General features: G+C 34.8%; 1 protein-coding gene across 3 annotated transcripts in view; it reads right to left on the bottom strand.

Annotated features, from left to right (window-relative positions):
• Nucleotides 1–375: 375 nt before the first annotated feature.
• The window catches only part of COPS4 (COP9 signalosome subunit 4), a 46,120-nt gene continuing 18,774 nt past the window's right edge, over nucleotides 376–27,721 (bottom strand). Inside the window, exons 3-10 of one of the 3 annotated variants that reach the window (XM_054591803.1) lie at nucleotides 27,082–27,233; nucleotides 26,434–26,537; nucleotides 24,101–24,254; nucleotides 23,786–23,936; nucleotides 14,237–14,407; nucleotides 7,316–7,431; nucleotides 5,522–5,606; nucleotides 376–870 (exon numbers count right to left, since the gene is read on the bottom strand). In XM_054591803.1, the coding sequence (XP_054447778.1) occupies nucleotides 737–870; nucleotides 5,522–5,606; nucleotides 7,316–7,431; nucleotides 14,237–14,407; nucleotides 23,786–23,936; nucleotides 24,101–24,254; nucleotides 26,434–26,537; nucleotides 27,082–27,233 (1,067 nt within the window). In that variant the 3' untranslated portion in view covers nucleotides 376–736. Of the gene's footprint in view, nucleotides 871–5,521; nucleotides 5,607–7,315; nucleotides 7,432–14,216; nucleotides 14,408–23,785; nucleotides 23,937–24,100; nucleotides 24,255–26,433; nucleotides 26,538–27,081; nucleotides 27,234–27,721 lie in introns of all 3 variants that reach the window. The other 2 variants (XR_008530691.1, XM_054591804.1) reach the window with 2 other exon arrangements.

Below are 27,721 nucleotides of genomic sequence, written 5' to 3' on the forward strand. Positions count from 1 at the left end.
GTCTCTTCAGCTTTTTTCTTGTTGTGTGAATGGAGTGATAACTTCCAAGCTCTTTACATGCTGGAGATGAAACTGATAGTCACCCACAAACTTTTTTGAAAGTCCTTTCTCAATTTCTCTATAAAATTAGGCTGAAATAATCCTCTCTGAGGAGCCTTCCTTGATCTTTCTCTGCTAAATGTACCAGTACGTGGTACAATTATATATAAGCACTACACTCATTATCTATTGGCTGTGATTGTGAATGCCTGGAGAAGAGGCAGTATGGCTTATCTTTGCATTTCTAGCATATGGTATAATTATCTGCTTAACTGAAAGGAAAAAGGAAAAATGAAAAAAAAAAACACTGTTCACTAATTAAAAACAAAGTACTACTTTTATTTGGCTCACTTCTCCATTTATTAGAACAACCATGTTTGGAGAGGCACAAAGCACTTAAGTTTCACATGACTACAAAGTTATCACAAATCCCAAACTTTTTAGCCACAGATATTTCACTTACTCTGTTTAAAGTAAAAGCTTTCAAAACATCTGAGTTAGTTTGATACACAGAGACCCTGAATATATGGGAACTACATATTTTTAAATGTTTATATGTCCTGCTCTAATAATGTCTTCTTTAAGTGGAATCCAGCATAAAAGGGATTGAAATATATATGCAAATGTTTTGGAGATAGTGAAATTAATCTGTACAACATGGGAAAAGGCGTAGTGCGCACAGAAGTTCTGCACTGGGTCACTGGGCCATCTGGGCTTCCATGGCTTGTGCTGTCCATTCTGGTGCTGTCTGACTAATTTTCTCCAAAAGGTTATTCACTTGGAAACAAAGAGACTGGATCTGTTTGTCCCATGTTGGCAGGGCTTCTCGTGCTAAAGAAAAAAAAAATAATATAAAAAGTTGAAATTACTCCTTTGCATTCATAGCAAATATAACTTAAAATATAAATACAAAAGTATTTACATATTTTAAAGTTTACTCAAAAACCTTGGCTAATAAAATTAAGCTAATTAAGTAATAGTTAAGAAAACTACCTAAATCACTGGCACAAAGTATAAAACAAAAAGATATGTACACACAGACTATTTTTATTCATGAAAACAAAATAAAACCAATCACAACCACAATTACAAGAAGGCCTCGCTGAAGCTGTCTCGTCACCAATAACTCATAAGACACTGCCATCTACTGGGCAGAGTAAATCTATTTATATATCCAAGGCTGTCTCAACTTGACTCTGAAGAATAAATATTTTCCTATTTACACCCAAAACAAACAAAACAAAAAACTAACAACTCATCGTGAATCCAGCCATTTTTCTCTATACAAGCAATATCTGGTGAGAAATGAAAATTACAGAGGAGGGTTACATTTAAAATAATACCAAACTTTACAAAAAATGGGCACAGAATTAATGAAGAAAAAACTATGAATCTTCATCAAGAACATAAAATGTTTATCAGTCCTTTTCCATTCATGTGTAAATTTAAAGAGATTACAAAGACAATCCCCCTTTTCTTTGTTTTGTTTTCTAAGCAGAACATTATAATTTTGAAAATAAAGAACAGTGGCAGGATTGTTGTATATCTATACAATGCAATATTATCCAGCCTTATAAAGGAATGAACTACTGACTACATGCTACAACATGAATGGAACTTGGAAACATCATGTTAAGTAAGAGAAGCCAAAGGGTCACGTATTATATTATTCCATGTATATGAAATATCCAGAATTGGTAAATCCACAAAGACAGAATACAGACTAATGGTTGCCATGGGCTGGCTGGTGAGAGGGAGGAGGAACTGCTAAGTGGGCATGGAGATTCCTTTTGGAGAGATGAAAATGTTTTGGAACTAGGTAGAGATGGTTGGTTACACAACACTGTGAACATACTAAGTGAACCTGAATTGTTCATTTAAAATGATTAATTTTAAGTTATGTCAATTACAACTTGATTAAAAAAATAGGGAAAGGTTCAGAGTTGCTTTATGAATAGTAAAATTTACAATAACTTTATTTCCATATTCTTACAGATAAGTAGAACTAAATAGGGTACAAAAATAGATCCAAATATGTTATGTAGAATCGTGTGTGTGTGTGTGTATCAAAAATCAGAAAAGTATTTAATAAATGATACTTGCATAATTGGCAATCCATCTTTTAAAAAACAACTAGACCATAGCTTAAAATTATACACAAAAATGAGCTGTAGACAGATTGAATTTTAGGAAAATATTAGTTTTATCCCAAGGTTTAGGAGACCTTCTTATTCAATACAGGAGACTCAAAAGCTATAAAATTAATAATGGACATATTTGGCTACAAAAAAGTTTTTAAATGTGTTTATGGTATGCTATTACCCTACAGAAACACAACTGACAGAACAAGAAAAATATCTGTAACACATATAATAAACACAGAGTTAAAATTATCATTAAACCAAAAGCTACAGCAAACTGATATTGGGAGAGGTGTGGGAGGAAGAAAACAGGAAAAAGTAACATCAATTCATAGAAGAGAAAATACTAAAGGCCAATACATGAAATGATACTAAACTTCACCAGTGCCAAAAAAAATGCACAATAAAACAAGAATATACTAATTTGCAAAATACAAAAGAGGAATAATATCTAGTTGTTGAAGATCTCATTCCCTCATATTAGCGTAAGTATAAATGGCTACATCATTCCAGAAAACAAATAGCAGCTATTAAGAATCAAAATACATATATCCTTTGACAACTTTTTAGACACTGGTCTACAGAACTAAGTGTACCAATATACAAAAATATGCACAAGAAAACCAAGTCAATGTCCATCAACACATAGCTGAAATACATGAAATACTATACAAATGCTAAAACAAATAAATGAGATTTATATCTACTGACTTAAAAACACGTCTAACATGCATTAATTTTTAAAAACAATTTGCAGAACATTATTTGCTTTACAATGCAACTTAAAAAAATTTCTGTTTTTACTCATCTGTATAAGCATGTAAAAGACACACAAGACTGTAGCCTAATATTAGTTATGGCAGGGAGCTGAAATTAGAGGAATGGAAGTAGAAGTAAAATATATTATGAACTCTTCCTTTATTTATTCTTATAATGCTTTATTTGTTATAATGAGCATATATATCATTGTAATTTTTTAAATCTAAGAAAATTAGAAAAATATTCCATATTCTAACAAGTTGGTATACATTAATTTGTCTACTTGGTAACCGGATGGAGAGACTTGGTAACCGGTGGAAAGGAGTGAATGTTTCAAAATATTTGATGTGGGAAAGAATTTACAACACTGGGGGGAAAAAGCCCAAAAAGACCTGTATGGCTGGACTGGAAAGAGAAAACTAAACACATATGGAGAACCTTTTGGAGCCTTTCAGAACTTTATGCCATAAGGAATGGGAAGCCACTCATTAGAGTCTTACGAAAGAGAATAACAATTTAAATTTTTTTTTCTGTTTGCATTTTTAAAAGATTGCAATACTCTGGCTATACTAGAGCAGCTAGATTAGAAAGGAGCAATTACAGATATGGGGGGAAAAGTTAGGGCCTATTTCTCAAGCCCAGAAGAGGTTATGGGGGTTCAGAATAAGCTAGTGACGATAAGAAAGAAATAAAGGAAAGTTTGTGGATTCCAGATACACCTAGGAGATAAAATTGAAATGATTCTGACCAGCAAAGAGAAAAAATGAAGGATAAGGAATGCTGGAGAAAGTGAACACCGTGGTTTCTAGATGGCTAGTGGATTGGCTGGTGGTGTGGGAGGCAGGCAGAAAGGAAAGAGAATGAATTCAGTTGGGGATGTCTTCATTCTGAGAGGCCCACGACGCAGCCATGTGAGAAACAACTGGTAATCAATAAGAATCACTGCATGTGGGACTCAGAAGAGAGATTTACTCTAGAAAAGTATATGTAAATATTGCCTGCATAGAGATGGTAACTGAATTAATGGGAATAGATGAGATTGCCTCGGGAAACATAGTAGAGTGAGGAGAAAAGGCTGAGACATAAGCCCCAAGCAGCCTCAATATTTAAATTTAAAGGGCCTGAAGAATCTACAAAGATGACTAGGAAGAATACCTGGAGAGTAGAAAAGAAAGCAGGAGAGTAAAGTGGAGGAGACGATAGAAATCAGGATGATGGGAGTGGAGAGGGAGGTATCAAAAGGGAGTAAATGATCAACACTATTTATATGTGGAAAAGTCAAGATTAGCCTGACAGGTAAAAGAATTTGTTAAAACCCAAGTATGTTTAAAACTGATGGAAAGAAGCCAACAGAAAGAGGATGAAAACAAAAAATAACTGCTAAGCTCAGGTTCCTAAAAATGTTTGTTTGTTTTAGGGAGGAGGGATAATGGCAACTGCAGAGAAGAGATCCGAAACACAAGTGGAAAACTGGAAAGGGAGACAGAAACCATCTCCAGTATAACATGAAGGAAGAAAAATACAGAATTGAATTTATATTTAACATTTACAAGTTTAAGAATCTTATGAAGAAGATAATCTCACACTGACAGCTTTTTTTCTTCTGTGAAATATGAAACAAGGGTTTCTGCTGAGAGAGAGGAAGAAGAGTCAGAGTTTTAAGAAAAATAAAATCTGAAATAATCATCGCAGAGTAGGAAAAAGAGTAGACTAAAAAAAAAAACCAAAAAGCAAGAAGCCCAGCTAGTGCTGAGGACCCTTGACCTTGAATTTGCTGTGGTGGTCAGTTTGTCTGGTGCTCTGACTCTTCATCATCAGTTAGCTCTCAAGTACAGGCATGGGAAAGATGGAGAATGGGTTCACTCAAGGTGAAGTTTTGCTGGACAACTGGAACAAAAAGTTAACAGACAAGTGCATCTGTAAAAGAGGAATGAAATAATGAATCAGAATCCAAGCTGGATAGAAAGAGCGTTTAAGATAAAAAAGGGCTGGGCTAACCAGAAAAAGGTGAAAGAGTCAACACATGAGCAGCTTCAATGCAGTCAAGTAAAAGTTGAAGTGGAAGTAGCTGAAAAAGACCACTTAAAAGAGAGGAAAACGGTTATGCTCAGAGTGGGATATTTCAAATTAAAATTTTACACGTGGAATGATTCTGGGCACAGCAAAGTCCATAGTATAAATGACGGAGGAATAGGGGCTGAGGAGGTTTTAGGAAATGAGAAAGTCAAGAGATCTACTTGCCTGCCTGCCTCCATTAGTTTAATGAGCTGCTAAATAGGAAATGCAGCAGTCATTTCTTCCTTCCCCCTGCATGGCATGTGTTCAATAAATGTTTGATGAGTAAATGAATGAACTGATGACAATTCCAGTTTCAAATTTTTCCACAGCATAGAAAATGCTGCATTAAGTAGATCAATGAATAGAAGTTCACAAAAAATGTATTTTAAATTATTGATTTGGGTAATAAGTCTATCCTAGTAGTAAGGTTCTAGGTCAAAGGAAATTGTTCAACATGTTTTAATCATAAATACACAACACCTCACTGACATTTCATTATGACAGAAACAAGCAAAACTTCTTACTTTCAAAATGAACTATTCCATCAATCTGATCAATAAATCCATTCATACGTCCTTCTGTTATCATTTGTGATGCTATCTTTTCTGCCTGTTGAAATAAAAACAATAATACATTCTCACACTATCATATCTAACATATTCACATATGATAAGCCAAACAAAAGCTCTTGGTTTAGCTATTCATCACTCAGCTGACAAATGTATTTATATGCCATTCATTACAAGAGTCAATCTTGTAAATCTTCCTATTATACTGCCCCAATTCTTTCTGGGTACAATCCATTATCATTATTTTAAATTAACTGGCATATATTTTGCTTGTGAGATTTTGGCCAAGAACTAGCCCTCTTACCAATGTTTATCTCTGCTTGAAATCAAACTAACAGGGTTTTTTCTCACTGGGATCCACACCTCAAAAAAAACAAAAATCCTAGTTTTTCTCATTTTATTTCATTTCAAGCTTCCCAGTGTTTATCACCCAAAAACTCTTTAAGAAACTAATTATTTCTAAAGAAAAAAATTGAAAAGAGATATAGATGTTCAAATTTAAGAGAGAATTAGAAGGGTTTAAAAAACAATTAAAGGGGAGCAAAAGGATCTTCTACCTAGCTCCTGAAGACATTATTTCATGTTTACTATGTGTAAGAAAACTGAGTTGTGACCTAGTCATTTTTAGTAAATCTGACCATCTTCACAATCAATTGTAAATCACTTCTAAATAGACTGTGACTAGGATTTATTGTTAAAAATATATTCACTTCCCTTAACCTCATAAAGGGGTCATACCTCAAAGCCTAAGAAGAAAGCCTCTTTTAATAGTACCTAAGCCTTGGTTCCCAAATTGTTCCAGTTCCTTTATTGTGTACCAAATATGTACATGTAAAGGAATTGTGTTAGAAAACCCTAACTTAAAATCGCACTAACACATAAAAGGGGATGTGACCCATAAGGACATGACTTTAAGTTTTGCAAGTTAGACACATGTAAGGTTAATTACTTGCTTTTACTATTATTTAGATTAAAAGTATGGCCCTGGCTGGTGTGGCTCAGTGGATTGAGTGCTAGCCTGCAAACCGAAAGATCGCCAGTTCAATTCCCAGTCAGGGCACATGCCTGGGTTACAGGCTAGGTCCCCAGTTAGGGGTGTGTGAAGGCAACCAATAGATGTTTCTCTCTCTCTCTAAAAGTAAATAAAGTTTTTAAAAAATATTATAAAATGAAGAGAATGTTTTGTTAATGATACCTGATACACTGTCTCAATACTACTGGTACTTTGTTGGGATTTGTACATAGCCAAGTAAACCCTTGTCATTACAAAGAATGAAATTCTCTGATAACTCAGTCAATTTCTTAGCTTATAACAAACAGAAGTTGTAATAGACAAGCAGGGTGTATTACCATAGTCAATCTCTCAAAGAGAAGAAATATTTAACCAATCTAGGGCAGAAAATAGAAGTAATAATACACCTATCAAAATCTTCAGTTAATCAGAAATCAGAAAACACTATGAAATTTAAAGATTCTAAGCACGGATATTCTCACAAAATGGGTATCATAACCTGGGAACCTTTTAAGATTTCCACTCTAAGTTACTTTATCATAAAATATAAACAAAAACAATGACAATTCCACTACAATACTCTTTTAACATTCAAATAATTTATTTCAATTTATCTGAGGCTTTTTATATGTATTTTTGTTGTAGTTGCCAATATCTAACAATCATATGTTTTTTTTCTCATTACATCAAGTTTAGCCTCTTAACTTCCTTTTCATTTATTGGAAACAAGAAAATACCTTAGCTGCAGGAATCTCTAAAAGAGCTCCAAGTTCTTCAAAGGTAATATTATTATATAATTTGCTTGCAGACAACAAATTGTGCTCAATAACAGCTCTGTCCAAGATGCTAGAACCTTAAATAAACAAATAAGATAGTCATAAGTTTGAACCTAGTTTTATACTCTTAAAAGATGCATTCTCTATTCTGAAATTTCTAAACATGTAATAAATTATAATCAGTCTTTATTCCCATCAAAATTTTATTTTTTTTTTAAAGATCTGTTTATTTTTAGAGAGAAGGGAAGGGAGGGAGAAAGACAGGAAGGGAAACATCCACGTGTGAGAGAGATACCAATTGGTTGCCTGTTGCACACCCCCAACTGGGGACCTGGCCCACAGCCAAGCATGTGCCCTGACTGGGAATCAAACCAGCGACCCTTTGGTTCCCAGGCCAGCACTCAATCCACTGAGCCACACCAGCAAGGGCGCATCAAAACTTTAACTATAACACAAATGCCTTATTTGATACAGCTTGAATAATATACAATTAAGTACAAATAACATATTTAGAAAATGGGTGACTGGTAAGTAATTATTAACTAGCTGAATAGATTTAACCTTTTGGGTTTGAGGGTTTGCTACCTTAGGCTAGCTAGCAGATTTGTAACTTATCTTTTCTTGCTATAAGCTAACTTTTATTAGCAAAAAGCAGCAAAACAGCCATACAACCTATTCTGCAAGCTTAATGAAGTCAATACATATAGCTCAACAGAAATATCTTCATTCTTTTGGGGACTCCACAAGCACCTTATTCTGAGGCAAATGTCAAGAATATGCAGAATGTAGGAAGAAGCTAACCCTTCATGAGAGGTAAGGTATAGCATCTTCTCTTACATGAGGTAATACAGGGCCTGACAAAGTTTTGGACCTAAGGTGTTAAGAACACCTTAACACCTGACCACTGACCCTGAAGGTGTTAAGACTGCTGGGCTTATCCAATTCTTTTTTCTTTCTTTACAGTTTTATTGAGATTTAACTGATATATAACACTGTATTAGTTCAAGGTGTACAACATAATGAGTTAATATACATATATGTTGCAAAATGAGTACCATAATAATTTTTGGTAAGATCCATCACCTCGCATAGCAACAAGTTTTTTTTTATGACATAAACTTTTAAAATCTTTTTTCTTAGCAACTTCCAAATATAAAGACCTAAATAAATGGGAAAATATGAAAGATTTGATATTGTTAAGATAACAATACTCCCCAAATTGTTCTAGAAATCAATGTAAGCCCTATCAAAATCCCAGCTGGCATCTTTGCAAAAAATTACATGCTGATATTAAAATTCATATGGAAATTCAAGGGATCAAGAAGAGCCAAAACAATCTTCAAAAAGAACAAAGCTGGGAGACATATTTCCTGATTTTAAAACTTACCACAAAGATACAGCATCCAAGACAGTGTGGTACTGGCATGAGCACAGGCATACAGACAGTGGGATAGAATTTAGAATCCAGAATAAACTCACATTTAGGGTCAACTGATTGTCAACAAGTATGCTAGGACAACTAAATGAGAAAATAATAGTCTTTTTCAACAAATGGTACTGCAACAAACTGGCTATCCATATAAAGGACCTATCTTACACTATATGCAAAAATGAACTCAAAATGAATCAAAGACCTAAATGTAAGAGTTCCAACTGGAAAACTTATAGAAGAAAACAGAATATTCATGACCTTGGATTAGGTAATGGTTTCTTAGATATAATACTGAAAGCATAAGCCATAGAAGAAAAAAAGAGATAAATTAGACCGACAAAATTTAAAATTTTTGTGTTTCAAAAGACACCATCAAAAAAGTGAAGAAACAACCAACAATGAGTGAACTGCAAATAATTTATCTGATAAGGATCAGATCTAGAATATATAAAGAATTCTTCCAATTCAATAATAAAAGGACATATAACCCAACTTAAAAGTAGGCAAATGATCTGAATAGACAATTCTCTAAAGACACAGAAAAGGGTGCTCAACATCATCATTAGCCCTCAAGGAAATGCAAATTGATACCACTTACTACCCAGTAGGATGGGTAAATCAAAAACACAGATAACAACAATTGTGGCAAAGAATACAAAAAAACAGAAACCCTCACTGCTGGCAGGAATGTAAATTGGAGCAGCCTCTCTGGAAAACAATCTGGCAGCTCCACGAAAGACTGAACAGAGTTACCATGACCCCCTAACTCCACTCCTAGGTATATATTCAAGAAAGTTAAAAACGTATGTCCATACAAAGACTTTTATATGAATGTTCATAGCAGCATTATTTATAGCCAAGAAAGTAAAAAGCAACCTAAATGTCTATCAACTGATAAAGAAATAAAATGTGGTGCATTCATATAATAGAATATTACTCAGCAATAGAAGGGAATGGAGTACTGATACATGCTACAACATGGATGAGCCTTGGAAATGCCATGTTAAATAAAAGCAGTCACAAAAGGCCACACATATGAGGGGGAATCCCCCCCAAAAAATGGAATTATCTTCTGGAAGGGACCCCTTGAAGTACAGGCTTCCCCTGCTAGGTGAATGCTCTACTAACCCATCTGTATCAGTGTACCAGCTGGCATTGTTTTGAGAGGCTGCATTCGGCTTCAGTAAATTTTTTTTGAAGAATCTTTCAACATGTTTGCCCATTTCATGATGGTTGATTTACAAGTTCACCTGCCCACATCATGCTGAGTGTTCAGCAGTTTTTTACCAAAAACACATGTGCTCTGTGCCCCACTCTCCCTACTCATCCAATCTCACTGGGAACAACTTCTTTTGTTTCCCTAGATGAAAAAACTCCTCAAAAGGAAACAAGTTGCCAATGTGGAAGAAGTACAGCAAAAAGTGGCAGAAAGAAAGGACATCAAAATCGACAAGTTCAAAAACTGTTTTGAGCAGCAGATAAAATATCATCAAACAGAGTACTTTGAAGCTGACTGAAGTTTAAACATGTAAGAATAAATATACAATTTTTTACAAATAAATTCCATCCTTTGGGGGTGACCCCCTCATATACATGATTCCATTTATGTGAAATATCCAAAATAGGCAAGTCTCTAGAGCAGAAAGTAGATTAGTAGTAATGTTCTACAACTCTGGGAATATACTGTGTCTCAAGATTGTTAACCTGAAAAAAAACAATACAAAATAATAATGAACGTAAAAAAAAAAAAAGGATTGCTACCCTAGGGTTGTAATGACAGTAAACAAAAATGTTCAAGAAAAATAAACAAGGAAAGCAAGTCTAAAATGAAAAAGGAGGAAGACAAAACATCTGCCCTAGGTATATAGTCCCATGTGACAAATTTGAGAATCATTTTCATTCTCAGAATCTAGTGAGTATTCCTCTTTTTAGAAAAAAAATATCTGATTATATCTTTTCTCTTTTTTTCTTTTCATGGCCAGAAAGCGCAAAGTCATATCAGAAGCTCAATTATATCAATTATTGAAACTTTCTTATTCATCTGGCTTTTAACTTGTTTGTCAGACATCTTGCAAAAAATTTAAAGCTGCTTAGAAAAATGCACAGAAGAGCATTTAAAAGTAAAAAAAGAGGTGATGAGCACACAATGCAATATATAAATGATGTATTATGCTATTGTACACTTGAAACTTACATAAGCTTATTAACCAATGTCACCCCAATAAATTTTATTTTTAAAAAAGTACAAAAGAACAAGAGTAGCAACAATCAAAACACACACCATTTACAGGAGGACTACAAGTTAATTTTAAGCTTTCTCGCAGCCAACCAAATTAAGAGAACCAGTTCGTTTATCCAACTGCTCAGGATAATCACAACTAATCCTAAGAAAAGGAATATTTCCTCAAGATTGCATGAAGAATAGCCTATAGAAAAAATATTTCCTTTAGTCAGAAATATAGGAATCAACCGGTTTCGTGCCCTGACTGGTGTGGCTCATTGGTTGGGCACCATCCGGCAAAGTGAAAGGTCACTGGGTAATTCCCAGTCAGGGCACATGCCTGGGTTATAGGTTCAGCCCCCAGTTTGGCACATACAAAAGGCAACTGATCAATGTTTCTCACGTTGATGTTTCTTTCTCTCTCTTCCTTTCTCCCTTCCCTTCTCTCTGAAAATAAATAAATAAAATCTTCAAAAAAAGAAATCAACTAGTTTCCTTATTTTCTTTTTTCCTGTAGAGAATTTTTATTAGAGCATATTTGAGCCAAAATGATGACATATGCCAGGGAGCAAGATATCAAATGCTCCAACTGGTTTCTTTCTTAAAGTAAAATTAAATGAAAAAATTCAATAGAAGGTCAATCAAATCCCTTCACTGATCTGGTTTAACTCAGGGAAGTAAGATTGGGTGAACTGTACATTTTTTCAGCCAAATCCTATAAAAATGACTCTTTACAGATAAATTCTCTTTAATAGGATGACAGTAAATCCAAAGCAATAAGTCTAACAGATCTTCATGTTTATTTTAATCTTTTCTACATTTCTGATGGTGCATGTCTACATTTTTATCATGTGTGTTATTCTTATACACTACTTTAAACCTGTAAAACAAGACTTCCAACCAAGATGGAGGTGTAGGTAGAAATGCTTTGCTTCCTCTTGCAACCAAAACAAGGATAACAACCAATTTAAAAAAAAAAAAAAAAAAAAAAACAACCAGAACTGCCAGAATAGCAAACTTCATGGAACTCTGACAAACAAGGAGTTAAAGAAACATTCATCCAGACCAGTAGGAGGCGTAGAGACGGACAGCACCCACGGGAAGGTAGCTGACAATGCAGGTGAGGAGGGGCTGGATGATCAAGAAACTAAAGACTCAAAACCTCTAGCTGTAAAATACTGTGGGGGTTGTGAATGCCAGAGAAACTCCCAGTCTCACAGGAGAGTCTCTTGGAAAGTGGTGCTAGAGTAGAGCGAGCCAGAAGCATTGTTCCCTCTCTGACCCCTCCCCGACAGACAGAGCCACAAGGCAGCAAAGAGGGTTGCCCCCGCCCTGGCAAACATCTAAGGCTCCACCCCTTACAATGTAAGGGGTGCACCAAGTCAAAGAAATATGGCCCAAGTGAAAGAACAGATCAAAACTCCAGAAAAAGAGCTAAGCAACAACGAGATAGACAACCTATCAGATGCACAGTTCAAAACATTGGTAATCAGAATGCTCACAGAAATGATTGAGCTTGGTTGCAAAATGGAGGAAAATATGAAGGCTACACAAAGTGAAATAAAACAAAATATACAGTGAACAAACAGTGAAGGGAAGGAAACTGGGACTCAAACCAACGACTTCGAACCAAAGGAAGAAATAAATATCCAGCTGGAAGAGGATGAAGAAACAGAAATTCAAAAAAATGAGGAGAGGCTGAGGAACCTCTGGGACAAATTTAAATGTTCCAACATCCAAACCATACAGGTGTCAGAAGGAGAAGAAGAAGAGCAAGAAATTGAAAACTTACTTGAACAAATAATGAAGGAGAACTTCCCCAACCTGGCCAAGGAAATAAGACTTCCAGGAAGTCCAGGAAGCCCAGAGAGTCTCAAAGAAATTGGACCCAAGGAGGAACACACTAAGACATCTTATAATTGAATTACCCAAGATTAAAGATAAGGAGAGAATCTTAAAGCTGGCAAGATAAACGGAGACAGTTACCTACAAAGGAGTTCCCATAAGACTATCTGCTGATTTCTCAAAAGAAACATTACAGAGAAGAAGGGGCTGGCAAGAAGTATTCAAAGTCATGAAAGACAAGGACCTACATCCAAGATTACTCTATCCAGCAAAGCTATCACTTATAATGGAAGGGCAGAGAAAGTCCTTCCCAGATAAGGTAAAGTTAAAGGAGTTCATCATCACCAAACCCTTATTACATAAAATGTTAAAGGGACTTATCTATGAAAAAGAAGATCAAAAACTATGAACAATAAAATGACAATAAACTCATAACTATCAACAACTAAACCTAAAAAAACAAACTAAGCAAACAGCTAGAACAGGAACAGAAGCACAGAAATGGAGATCACATGGAGAGTTATCAGTGGGGAGGGGGGGGGGGGGGGGGGGGGGGGGGAGAATGGGAGGGGTGTACAAGGAATAAGAAGCATAATTGGTAAGCATAAAATAGACAGGGGGAGGTTAAGAATAGTATAGGAAATAGAGAAGCCGAAGAACTTGTATGTACACCCATGGACATGAACTAAGGAGGGGGGATTGGGGGGGGAAGAGGGGATGCTGGAGGATGAGGGGGTACTGGACAGAGGGGGACAAAGGGAAGAAAAAAATTGGGACAACTGTAATAGCATAATCAAAAAAATAATGCTTAAAAAAAGAATAAGCTTGTAAATTATTTTTTAAAAACCTATAAAATAACTGATGTTATGAACAAGCATCTATTAAAAATTTCTTCCCTGGCAAAGGCAGTTTGACTTAAGCTAATACATCCCTTAATGAGGAAACATGACACCAAGTTCTGTTCTTATTGGAAACAATTTCACCCTGAATAACCTTAGGCAAGCTACCATGCCAAACTTTGGTATACATCTAAAATTAGACTGGATAATTATTAAATGAACTAATGTTTAATATTAATTGAGGTACTTATCAAATGGTTTGAGTTTTTTAAAAAAACAGGCACTATAAGCCTAGTCTATAATTTTACTTCCCCTACAGTTTCCCCAAAATGCATAATTCCACAAAATACTGCCCAATAGGACTATTTTTATACTTCAAATCCCTATATGTATATGATACTCATCTTCAGTCAATAATCTTTTTCTAAACAAGTGTTAACTTAAAATATTACATAAAGATATCAAGATGCTTAAAATTTAACATACTTTCCACTAGCATGTACCTAAATAGTGACTACCACATACTTGTAAGACATGATCATTACCATCAGCTGTAGTTGCTTTTTGGTGCGGCATCAGCATGGCAGCAAATTCCTGAAGTTGATTTCCTCTGATGATCCTATCCAGGTACATTTTCTCTAGGATCCCATAAGCAGCAAGTTGCTGGCACCTTTCATCCTTAAAAAGAGTAGCTAGCATTCGAGAACGCTGTTGTCCTAAGGAAAACAAAGGAGAGTCAAATATTCTCACAATCTATTTCATCAATGAAAAACAATCTTTCTCATGACCCCATTTGCCTACTAAAATAGTCAATTTTCATTATATGTGGCAGTTACGTTTTATAAAGTTGAGGCCAACACTAAATTAGTGAATACTCAACCGCTGTTCCTAGGGGAAATACAGGGTGAGGTTCCTATGAACCTCTGGCCACATGTTTACCAGCTTATCAATATGTAGCCTTGTTTTAAGTTACTCATGCCTGAATGACATTTACACACATTTTTTAATACACACATTTTCTCTATCAGGTATATCACAGACTTCCTTCTCTTGAGAACATGAGAGAGTATTTCAGCACTATGCTTAGGGGCTACTTTAAGCATCAAAATCACCATCAAAAAGAACAAAAATGTGAAAAACACAGGATTAACAGCCCACAAAAAGGAACTTTATAGTATGAAAGTGAAAACAAGAAGGCAGACCACTGCCTTATTCAACCCCAGCTGAACATATACATTGGGGTGACTCAAATCTTTTGCTTCTGTGCACATATTTGCAAATGACTGTGATAGCACCATGAGTATTGATTTTGGGGTGACAAATTTTAGCAAATAGGCAAATTCACAAATATGGAATAATGAAAAACAATGGTATATTCATTCATAAGGAATAGGATAGACACCAAAATCCTACAAGTGGTTCTAATTATACCTAATTGTTATTTCCTTCTTGCTTATTTGTATTTCTACAATGAACATGCATTTCTTTGGTAATAATAGAGAAACTTATAAAAGATGAACAAATGTTTCTCTGATGGGAAACTTAACATTCATAGCTTCAATTTATATTTTTAAAGATTCCCTTTTTTTAACTATTACTAACTTTTTTAATTTACTGATTTTAGACAGAGAGGGGAAGGGGGGAGAAAGAGAGAAAGAAACACTGATTTTGTTTTTCCCCTTACTGATACATCCAGTGGTTGCTTCTTATACCCTGACTAGGGATCGAACCTGCAACTTTGGAGTATTGGAATGACACACTAACAATCAGCTACCCAGCCAGGACTCAAAGATCTTTAAATAGTGAAAAATTACATGACAACTTATGACATTAAAAAACTGAAAGAATACAATGAACAAACTTTCCTTTTAAATATATTTTTAGCTCTGTATTCTGAAAGAGCCTAACCACAATGATACCCAGTGGCAATGAGCATATTCCTAGCACCCAGATCTTGGTATCCCCATTAAAAGAAAGTAGGGATCCTTGAAAAATAGCTGATTTCAAGTCTCGGGCAGGAAAAACACAAGATAAGACTAAGGAGTCCTTGTATGCGGCAACGCAGGCAAGTATTCCAAGATTAATGGGGCCATATCAAAAACACATGATTTGGTCATATTTGGGATAACGTGAGCATCAATAAGGACAGTAACTAAAATAATAACACACTGAATAAATAAAAAACAAAGTCAAATATACAAGAATGTTCATAGCAGTACTATTCCCAACAGCCACATAAGAAACTACACAAAGACAATAGGATAAATTGGGGCATATTCACAAAATGAAAATGAAGAAAATATACCCATAGGTAACCACATGAAAAAATTTCATAAAGTTAAGCAAAAGAAGCAAGACAAGTGTATATCAATATACTATATGATTTCATTTACAGAAATATAAGAAGCACGTAAAACTTAAACATACTGATGATTACTCTTGGGGATTGGGGGACGTAGCTGGTGGTTAGAAGAAAACATGACAGAGGCTTTCAGGGTGAAAGGAATTTAGGGAACAGAATTTTTGTAGCCAAAGAAGCACCCCAGAAATTATTTACGAAATACAAAAAAGATAAAGTACCTTTAAAATGAAGCTTCTACCTTAACCAGATGACCAAACTCAGCATCACTAACAGCGGCACAACCTGAAATTATGTGCTCTCTGATGTGATGCAAGTGCAAGGACACAGCATTGCTGTGAGGTATGCTTATGAGAAAAATTTTAACCAAAACCTCATCAAGCCTTTGGGTAACTTCCATTTCACCAGAAATAGTTGGGATTAAGGAATAAACAATATATATCAAAAAAATCTAGAATGAAGGACATTCCACCCAACAACTTCAAAAAAAAATCAGTATTTTTTTAAGAAAACTATACAATGTTGTATGTTAATTATATTGTATCTCAGTAAACTTGTGTTGGGGGTGAGGGGTCTATTCTAGACTAAAAACGTCTGAAAAGTAAAACAACAATCACCAAATGCCACATGTGAACTTGTTCCATGTTCAGCAGAAAAAAAACAAGTATAAAAGATATTCCGAAGACAACTTGGGCAGTAATAGACCAAATGCTAAATTCTACAGTGGAATTGCTGTTAAATTTTTTAGAGATGATAATGGTATTACAGTTATGTTGAAAAATGGTCTTATTTTTAGGAGATGCATGATAATATATAAGGAGGGAGGGTCCTAATGGCTCAAAGTAACTTAAAATGAATGATACATCAAAAGTGTGTGTGTGAGTGAGAGAGAAAGCAATATGACAAAAATTCAGAAAAAACTGGGAAAAGAGTAATAAAGGGAGAGTATAGCTGCTGAATAACAAAACATGTCCAAAGCTATAATAATTCAAAAAACATAGTACCAGTATATTCATAAACAAACAGGCTAATAAAAGAAACAATACTATGTCCAGAAACATACTGTAATGTGCTTCAAATAAATAGGGAAAAAAGGATGGGAAAAAGACCTGTTCAATAAAGGACCCTAGGTCAAACAACTAGCCTTTTAAGAAAAGTTCATTTCCCTATCTCATTCCTTATACTAAAATAAATCCAACTGAACTAGGATTTATAGATAAAATTAAGTAAGAAGTAGACAAAACTAATCTATACTAGTGATTATTCTTTGGGGGCAAGATTAGGAGGCCATGACTAGGAGGGAAGCATGAAAGTAAAAAAACGAAACCCTAAGACTGCCAGCCAAGATGGACCCATAGGCAGATATACTTTGCCTCCTTGCACAACCAAAAGAAGGACAATAACAAATTTAAAAACAAAATATGACCAGAACTGCCAGAAAATCAAACTGTATGGAAGTCTGACAACCAAAGAGTTAAAGAAGAAACATTCATCCAAACTAGCATGAGGGGTGGAGACAGGCAGCTGAGCAGACAGGATACATGACAAGGTGGCAAGGTGGCAAGGTGGCAAGGCGGCAAGGCAGCAAGGCGGCAGCCGGAAGACTGAGTGGGCAGGACGGCAGCAGGCGGTCCCTCATTTGCATGCAGATAAACCAAGAGAATCAGCTGGGAAGCAAGACAGATCACGCAAGCCAGGGCTCCAGCAGCAGGAGAAACTCCCAGCCTCACAGGAGAGTCCTGTTGGAAAGACCCACAGGGTCCTAGAACATACAAAAGCCCACCCACCTGGGAGTCAGCACAAGATGGATCCTATTTGCTTGTGGGTAGCAGAGGAACTGCCTGAAAACTGGCAGAGAGCCAAGCAAGCAGCAATGTTCCCTCTCGGACTCCTCCCCAACAGGTAGCACCAGAATGCAGCAAAGTGGGTTGTGCTGCCCTAGCAAATACCTAAGACTCCGCCCCTTTCAACACAATAGGTGTGCCAAGACAAAGAAATATGGCCCAAATGAAAAAACAGATCAAATCTCCAATAATAGAACTAAGTGACGAAGAGATAGCCAATCTTTCAGATGCACAGTTCAAAACACTGGCAATTAGGATGGTCACAGAAATGGTTGAGTATGGTCACAAAATGGAGGAAAAATGAAGCTATACAAAATGAAATAAAAAAAATATACAGGGAACAAACAGTAAAGAGAAGGAAACTGGGACTCAAATCAATGATTTGGAGCAGAAGGAAGAAATAAACATTCAACCAGAAAAAAATGAAGAAACAAGAATTTTTAAAAATGAGAAGCTTAGGAACCTCTGGGACAACTTTAAATGTTCCAACATCCAAACCATAGAGCTGCCAGAAGGAGAAGAGGAAGAGCAAGGAATTGAAAACTTATTTGAAAAAATAATGAAGAACTTCCTCAGTCTGGCCAAGGAAATAGACTTCTAGGAGATCCAGGAAGCTCAGAGAGTCCCAAAGAAAATGGAGTCAAGGAAGCACACACCAAGGCACATCAAAATTACATTACCCAAGATTAAAGATAAGGAGAGAATCTTAAAAGCAGCAAGAGAAAAGGAGACAGTTACCTACAAAGGAGTTCCCATAAGCTGATTTTTCAAAAGAAACCTTGCAGGCAAGAAGGGGCTGACAAGAAGTACTCAAAGTCATGAAAGACAAGGACCTACATCCGAGATTACTCCATCTAGCAAAGCTATTACTTAGAATGGAATGGCAGAGAAAGTGCTTCCTAGACAAGGTAAAGCTAAAGGAGTTCATCATCACCAGCCCTGATTATATGAAATGTTAAAGGGACTTATCTAAGAAAAAGATCAAAAACTATGAACAATAAAATGACAATAAACTCAACAACTATCAACAACTGAACCTAAACAAAAACAAACTAAGAAAACAAATAGAACAGGAAGAGAATCACAGAAATGGAGATGGGGGAGGGGGGCATGAATGGGGGAAAAGGCACAGGGAATAAGAAGCATAAATAGTAGATAGAAAATAGACAGGGGAAGGTTAAAGATAATATAAGAAATAGAGAAGCCTAAGAATTTATATGTAGGACCCATGGACATGAACTAAGGGAGGAGGGGAATCCTGCTGACGGGGTACAAGGTGAAGGGGAATAAAAGGGAGAAAGAAGGACAACTGTAATAGCATATTCAATAAAATATACATTTGTTAAAAAATGAAACCCTAAATTTAGTGGCAATTTTCAAAGGGGGTCTCAAGACCTTTCAAGGGATCAGTGAGGTTAACACTTTTATTATAACATAAAGACACCCTTTGCCTTCTTCACTGCTTTGACATGTGCACTGCTGGTGCAAAAGCAATGGTGGCTCCCTAGAACTACTGGCACCATAGCACAAATCAAGGCAATGACATGGGTGCCAAAATCTATTGTGCCACACATTCAACAGTAAAAACAGACATATAGTTTCACTTCAAAGTGTCCTTGCAGGAACATATAGCAAGAACCCATGGACAAAGCCAAACTGGAGAAGGACTGAGGGAGGAAGGGGGGACAGGGGAAAGTGGTGGGGGGAAGGCAGAGACAAATGTATTTGGAAAAATAATTAATTAATTTAAAAAAAGAAGTGAAGAATACACTAATTGAAATAAAGAACAATTTACAGGGAAACAACAGTAAAGTGGATGAAACCAAGAGTCAAATCAATGATTTCGAACATAAGGAAGCAAAAAACAACCAATCAGAACAAGAAAAAGAAAAAAGAATCCAAAACAATGAGGACAGTGTAAGCAAACAGTGGGACAACTTCAAGCATCCAACATTCGCTTCATAGGGGTGCCAAAAGGAGAAGAGAAAGAGCAAGAAATTGGAAATCTATTTGAAAAAATAATGAAAGAAAATTTCCCTAATTTGGTGAAGGAAATAGAAATTCAAGTCCAAGGAGCACAGAGAGTCTCAAACAAGATGGATGCAAAGAGGCCCACACCAAGACACATCATAATTAAAATGCCAAAGGTTAAAGACAGAAATGGGAGAGGGGGTGTGGGGGAGTGGGTGAAGAGGTGAGGGGATTAAGAAGTACAAATAGGTAGTAACAGAATAACCATGGGGATTAAAGTACAGTATAGGACACAGAGTAGCCAAAGAACTTACATGCATGACCCATGGATGTGAACAAGGGTGAGGAGATTGCCTGAGGGAGTAGGGGGTGATGGGTGGAGGGGGGCAAAGGGGAAAAATCAGGACAACTGTAATAGTATAATCAATAAAATATAATTAAAAAAATTGAAAACCTAAGTTTTCCAGATAGGGGAATATTTCAGGATACTGTGTATATCTACATGCTGGGTTATTATACAGCATTAAGACAGAGGCACTGGAAAATATTTAATGACATGGGAGAACACATATAATGTTAACTGACAAAAAGCAACATGCTGAATTATATATATAGTGTGACTGCAACTATGCAAATAAATATGCATGGAAGTGGTTTAAAAAAAGAAAAAAGAAATGAATAAAAGTATATAAAGAAATGTGTCAATATATTTCTAAAAAATAAATATATATATAAAGTGTCCGTGCAGCAGTAAAAATTTATTGTTATTAAATCCTAATAGTTGAAAATATGTCTTTTTAATACTTGTGTGACGAAATTGAAAACACACCTAAAGCAGTTCTGCTGTAAAAGGAAGTACAATGGTTGTCCCCAGGAAACACTGCAAGCTGAGCTGGTCTCTTTTTTCATGGAACACAGTCATAAAACAGTGACTGACGAGTTACAGTTTTTCATATGTGGGTATTTGGAAGACATAGTCTTAAAAATGAGCAAAGTGAGCCTGTCTCTATTAATCAACAATATCTGTTATCCCTGATAAAATCAAAGTTTTCAACAAAATAGGAGTTTTTGAAAACTTCAATTTGCCACCATGAGCTTGACAGCTTTCCAATAATTAAAAGTTTTTCTGATGAGATCAGTGGTAATATATTTAAATTTTTTTAATATTGTATAAGAGAGTATATCAATATTTGGAAACTCTGAATAACTCAGGGAACCACAATTTCCAAATAACCAATATATGATGGTACAAAATCTTACATTGTAAAATATACATTCAAAGTGCAAGACAGATCCTGACTAGTATGGCTCAGTCGAGCATCCTCCTGCAAAGCAAAAGGTTGCTGGTTCGATTCCCTATCAGGGCACATGCCTAGGTTCTGGGCTCAGTACAAGTCGGGGTGCCTGCGAGAGGCAAACGATTGATGTTTCTCTCTCATATCAATGTTTCTCTCCTTCTCTTTCTCCCTCCCTTCCCCCCCGCCCCAAAATAAATAAATAAAATCTTAAAAAAAAAAAAATGCAAGACAGACCAAGACTTCATCCTAACAGTAGAAAAAGCTCAGTGACATGGTTTCAGATGCCATGTTACAACTAATCTGTAAGAAACAATGTGTCAAGTTCAGTATAGTATCAAGAATAATTTCCATGATTATCTGAAAAAGCAATTAAACATGCCTATTTTTTCCAACTACATGTCTGTGTGAGGCTGGATTTTCTTTATTTACTTCTACTAAAACAACATATAAAAAATAGGCTGAGCACAGAAGTAGCTTTAAGAATTCAGTTTTGTCTTTTAAACTAGACGTTGAAAAGATTTCTTAAAATGTAAAACAATTCCATTCTCCTAACATTTTTTGCTCTGGAAAATATAGTTATTTATAAAAATACGTCATTTATGTTAATATATAATAGATCTATTATTGCTACTTTTAATAAATTAATAAAATATTTTAAATTTCTCATTTCAATTTCTAATACAGTAATTAACAGATATCATCTACATAAACAAAAGTACTCTAGTGTAAAAAGGGTCCTGACACCAGAGGATTTGAGAACCTACAGTACTGAAAGAAAATAGGTAGAAATATAAAATATGTCAATTTCAGAAAAAGGAAAGATTTTTCCAAGCAAGTCAACAAAAGCCAGAGACCATTTAAAAAATATTAATATACTTTATATAAAAATTTAAAGTTTCTGCAAGACAAAAATTTCATATACAAAGCCAAAAAAGGGGACAAGAAATTGGGAAGAAAATTTGTTAAATATCTTATATAAATGAAGAGCCTTTTTGTGTTTTAGATTTTATTTATTTATTTTCAGAGACAGGGGAAGGGAGGGAGAAAGAGAGGGAGAACTTTGATCGGTTGCCTCTCACACACGCCCAACCAGGGACTTGCCCACAACCCAGGCATGTGCCCTGACAGGGAATTGAACCAGTACCCTTTTGCTTTGTATTTGTAGGATGATGCCCAACTCACTGAGCCAAGCTGGTCAGGGCTAAATGAAGATATTTTATAAGTCACCAAAAAATTGATAAAAACTTTAAAAAATTACTAATGGACATAAACATTTAATTCACGAAAAAAGAAAATACAGGCTTATCAACAATATTTTCTTAACATGAAATAATGCTCAAGAGCATTCAGGATAAATGAAATGCAAATAAAAACAAGGATAAAATACAATCTTTCATCTACTAGATTAGCAAGGATAAATATATTTGGTAATATATGTGTGAGGAATCAGGTACACATGGACATTGTTGTTTGGAGTATAAATTAAAGGGCAACATATAATTTCTATCAAATTTTAAATGTACCTACCCTTGGACTCAAGGATTAACCTATATGTTTACTCATATATGTGCATAATCACTATAGCATTGTTTGTAACTGACTAAATTACAAATAGCCAAACAATGGAAAATCAAAAAGAATGCACTATATATATTAACGTAGAAACACCACTATGATATATAAGTACATGAACAAGCAAGCTGCAAAAGTATGTATCACTTTTATGTAGAATACAAGAAACCAGTAACTTAGAACAGGATGTAGTACTATTCTATATATTGCCTTTTCAGTAACAAAAATAAAATAAGATTACCTCTTCACAAAGGACAAAACGTGTAGTCTGACCATGTCATTAGGTTCTCAACTAAACATAATTCAAGAATAAACATTCTAAAATGATTTAGAAAAGCCATGGCTTAGAATTATCAGCATTATTCTCAATGCCCTTTCTACTTTGTAAGTTGAGTGACTTATATGCTGTAATTTAGAAAAAAGGATGAAGAATAGTTTATTATTGATACTTATTGAAAAAGAGGATAAATGCGAAGTCTAAAACTGAGGCTTGAAGATTAAAAAAAAATCTCGGCGCTGGCTGGGCAGCGCAGTTGGTTAGAGCAATGTCCCACTACACCAAAACGGCAGGGTTGATTCCCCAGTCAGGGAACACACAAGAAACAATAAACACATAAATAAGTGGAACAAAAAAATCAGTGTCTCCCCCTCTCTCTCTTTCTTCTTCCCTGTCTCTCTCTAAAATCAATAAATTTTTTAAAATCCCCAAAGCAACATATTGTCATATCAGCAATCTCTAGATTTTAATTTTCATCTCCCTCTGTGTAATTCTCTTAATTTGATATTCATTTTTTTCAGTGATATTTTAGGAGAGCTATATGTCATATTATCTCTTAATAATTCCTAATACTTGTGGGTAGCAGACTGACACAATCATAATTAAAACATTTTTTCAGTTGGTAATCCATTTTATTGCTATTTCTATTTAAATGTTTCAATTAAATATACCATAACTGCATTAAGTCATCCCCTTGCTAAATCCTCTAAGAGTAATAAACCTAAAATATTAAGCAAATTGACTGTTCATTAAAGTGTAAATGGCATGTTTACCTGCTGACGCTAAGATGGTACAGTGCAAAGCATGTTTTAAGGCCTCTAGTCTTTCACTTTCGTGCACTATTGTCTTGTAAGAAAGCTCATTGTATCTTTGTGCAGCTTCAATGAATTTTCTTCTATAATCGAGAACACGTGCATAGCATACCTATAGAAGACAAAAGGTTTCAATTAGTTGGGGGGGAATTAAAAAGCAAAAGCAAAAAATAAGAGAATTTCTAATATATAATAGCATTTATGATGTTCTGGAGCATCTTAGTATAGCAGGATTCTCCAATACAAAATTAATTCCAAATCAGCTTATCTGTTTACCTTATAATGTATCTGTAACTGTTCATTGGTTGATTCATTCTGAAGCAATGATGCTCGATTTATGTAAGCCTCTGCCTGGACTGGATCATCATCCTCTAGATATAGCCTAGCAATCTTCAGGTATGTCTCCAGTTTATAATCTACATTGTACTGTCTAGGATATAACAGAAAAAGAAAGAATGACTATTTTATCAAAAAAATGATTAAGGGTGGTAAAAATAGTTCTCTTTTCCTTATAAATATTGTGTTAATATAATGAAATCAAAAATTTTTTACTGCATTATATACAAAAGCTAAGAAATATTTCCAAAATAAATTTTCTAGAATTTTTATTATTTTTATCATCATTCATATAACATTTTATCTTCTAATTTTCAGGTAATCTCACAAATCAATGATCTTAGAGGAAAAATTGTCCGGTTCAGGGATAAATACATATATACTACTGGTAAGACGATAAATAAGTACAGCCATCCTGGGAAAAAAAATGGCAATATGTTCTCCAGCCACTCCTTGACTCCTTTAAATTGTACTCCTCTACAGTGGGTACTCTTTACCCACAATAAGGGGTGGGACAAAAGTAGGTTCACAATTGTATGTGAAACGGAGTTTATTCTTGTATTATTATTTAATTATTGTATTATTTTCTATAAGAACAACTTTAAACTTTCTTTTGCCCTACTCTGTATTTTACCTCTAGAAAATAAATCCCAAGAAAATAATCATGGATGTGCACATATATGCATGCACAAAGATATTCATTTGTAAAATTATCCATAAATATCTGTAATCAGAAAAAATGGAAACCACCAATATATTTATGGTAATCAATTGAGTTGTGGTATGTAAAGATGGTAGAATACTATATAGTTATTATAATATTACTATGTGATAATAGTCATCATGTATTTTTGCTAAGTGAAAAGCTGGATAAAATACCATTAAAATGTATTTCTTCACACATATATCAAGATAATAATAGCAATTATCTCTGGGTGGTGAGATTACAAGTGGTTTTTATTTCTTCTTTATCACAGTGGTCATATTTTATGCAGAAAATGAATAACTGAAGATCCTACATAATCCAAAAATCACATAACTCAAGATTAATCCTCAAAGAAAAATGAATCCTATTTACCAGCAAAAGTCTTGGTAAATGGGATACTCAGTCCTCTTCTCTATGTTCCCTACCTTAGAGATCTCATCCAATCCAATGGCTTTAAATTCCACCCATGTATCAATAACTCCCAACTGTGTATCTCTAGTCCAGACTTCTCTCCTAAACTCCAGGCTAATACATTCAACTCCCTACCATATATTTCCACTGGGTTATCACATGTCTGAAACAAAACTGTTGACCTTCCCTCAAAACCAATCAGTAGATGGCAACGCCATTTTTCCAGTTGTTCAGACCAAAAATCAGGACTTATCTTTGTTCTTTTTCTTACATTCCATATCCAGCCATCAGAAAATCCTTAGCTCTACCTTCAAAACATATCCAGAATCCAAAATTTCTCACAATCTCCATTTCATCTGCAGTAGCACATAAGGCCTCCTAACTAAATGGCCCTATTTCTATCATTGCATGCCTACAGTTTATTCTCAACTCAGTAGTCAGAATGAGTCTTAAAAATATAAGTCAGATCATGTCAGTCTTCTGTAAGGAAAAGAAAAAAAAAATAATAATAATAATGTTCCAATGGCTCCACCTCATTTCACTTAAAGAAAATCCAAAGGGCCTACACTGGCTCACAAGACCCCACATAATCTGGTCCCTAGTACTCTGATCTCATCCTCCATCACTCTTTCTTTTGTTCACTCCATTCCACCCATAATGGTCTTGTTCTTCTTAAAACACTCCAAGCATGCTCCCATTTTAGAGCCTTTGTACTAACCATCCTCTCTACGGGGATCTAAAAATAGTGTTCCCTCAGAAAGCTTGTAGCCACTCCCTTACCTCCTTCAAGTCTGAGAAGGTGATGTCAGGATCACCCTACCACTCCAATCACCCTATTTAAGGATACAACCTGCCCACTACTTTGCCCCTTACTTTTCTTTTTCCATAGCCCTTATCACTTTCTTACATATTGCAAAATTTATTTGTTAAATTGTTTATCATGTTTCCAACACTAGAATGTAAGAAAAAACAAAAGCAGACCATTATACCTATCCTTTATATGTGTTGTATGTGTATATACATCTATATATGTGTATGAGTATACAGTTATAAATGTATATCTATACCTATATAGATGTATACACATATATACATATGTATTTATACCTATATATAGAGATATACATATCCATTCAATATCCACTATTTACTATACTTTTGTCCTGTTTCCAAAGGAATTCCCACCAACACTTGGGCTGCATTTCTCCAATCTTCTTCTTTCTCATATATGGATGCAAGATGCTGTCTGATGGAAGCAACCTGAAATAGTAGGTATACATGTCATATCAACTGACATTAGTTAACTAATTGTATAAAATAAGTAAGTTTATTGCAACAATGCTCTCATTTAACATATCAAGCTGGCAAGTATAAGTAAAAATTTATCTAGACCACCCAAATTTTTCTGTGAGTTTTGTATTCACAGAATAGCAAAAGAGTAAACTGAAATAACACACTGTTACAATGTGGATTATGGCAATATCTTAGTTTAAACATTAAGTTTTGCTTTTATGTTACTGCATAGATAATGCTTGAGTTTTCCTACATTTTCAGCATTATTAACAATTTGTTTTGTTTAAAGCTGTCTAAAGAGTAATGTTTGACATATGCAATCAAATTGTAACTAATGAGCAAATGTCAGCTGGAGTTACATCCTAATATTTATTTTATTATGTATTTATAAAATGCTATTTAACACAGTTTTGACAAAATGAAATTAAATGATTATCTACTTCAAAAATTTAATCTCTCTCAAAATAATTGCTGCATCTCAAGTTCAAAAATCTCTGCTCTAGATTTTTACCTGTTCCTCAAATGAAATGACTCTAGGCTGGATCTTTTCCAAGGTGAAATGATAGATTTCTTTGGCTGTGCTATCAGGCAAGCTGGGAAGATGTGTGCAGAAGTCAGTCAGCAACTGTCGAGAGATCACGAGGCTGACATTCTCATTTACCACTTGTCAAAAAAAAAAAAAAAGAGAGAGATAAAAAAACATAAATAGTTTATAAATTTTTTATTAAGCAATCAATCTTTACCTAAAATTAATACTGAAAACAGTATAGATTAGTACAACCCATAATGCATTATTTCTGGATTTTCACACACCTATCATCTCATATTACAGAATAAGTTTTCCTTATGCTAAATTATTTGATTACATAATGAATGACACCAAAATAGCAAAACTACCATAACTTTTCTAAAAAATAGAAACAGTTGGAAAAAAAGTTTAAACAATTGAAAATTTATATCATTCCTTTCTCGTCTTTATTTTTATACAAAGTAAAGGCACAGAAACATTCACATTTTTATTTATGTCCTTATATCCCATCTAGCTACAGAAAGGAGTTAGAGAAGAAAGCAGCGAAATAATTTCATTAAATTTAAATAAAGCAAGCAGTAACAGTTACTACCACTTACACTCTCCAATAAAAGCAACAAAA

The sequence above is a fragment of the Pteronotus mesoamericanus genome, unplaced genomic scaffold (genome assembly GCF_021234165.1).
Source record: "Pteronotus mesoamericanus isolate MK-2021 breed Mesoamerican mustached bat unplaced genomic scaffold, CSHL_Meso_final scaffold_232, whole genome shotgun sequence".
NCBI lineage: Eukaryota > Metazoa > Chordata > Mammalia > Chiroptera > Mormoopidae > Pteronotus > Pteronotus mesoamericanus.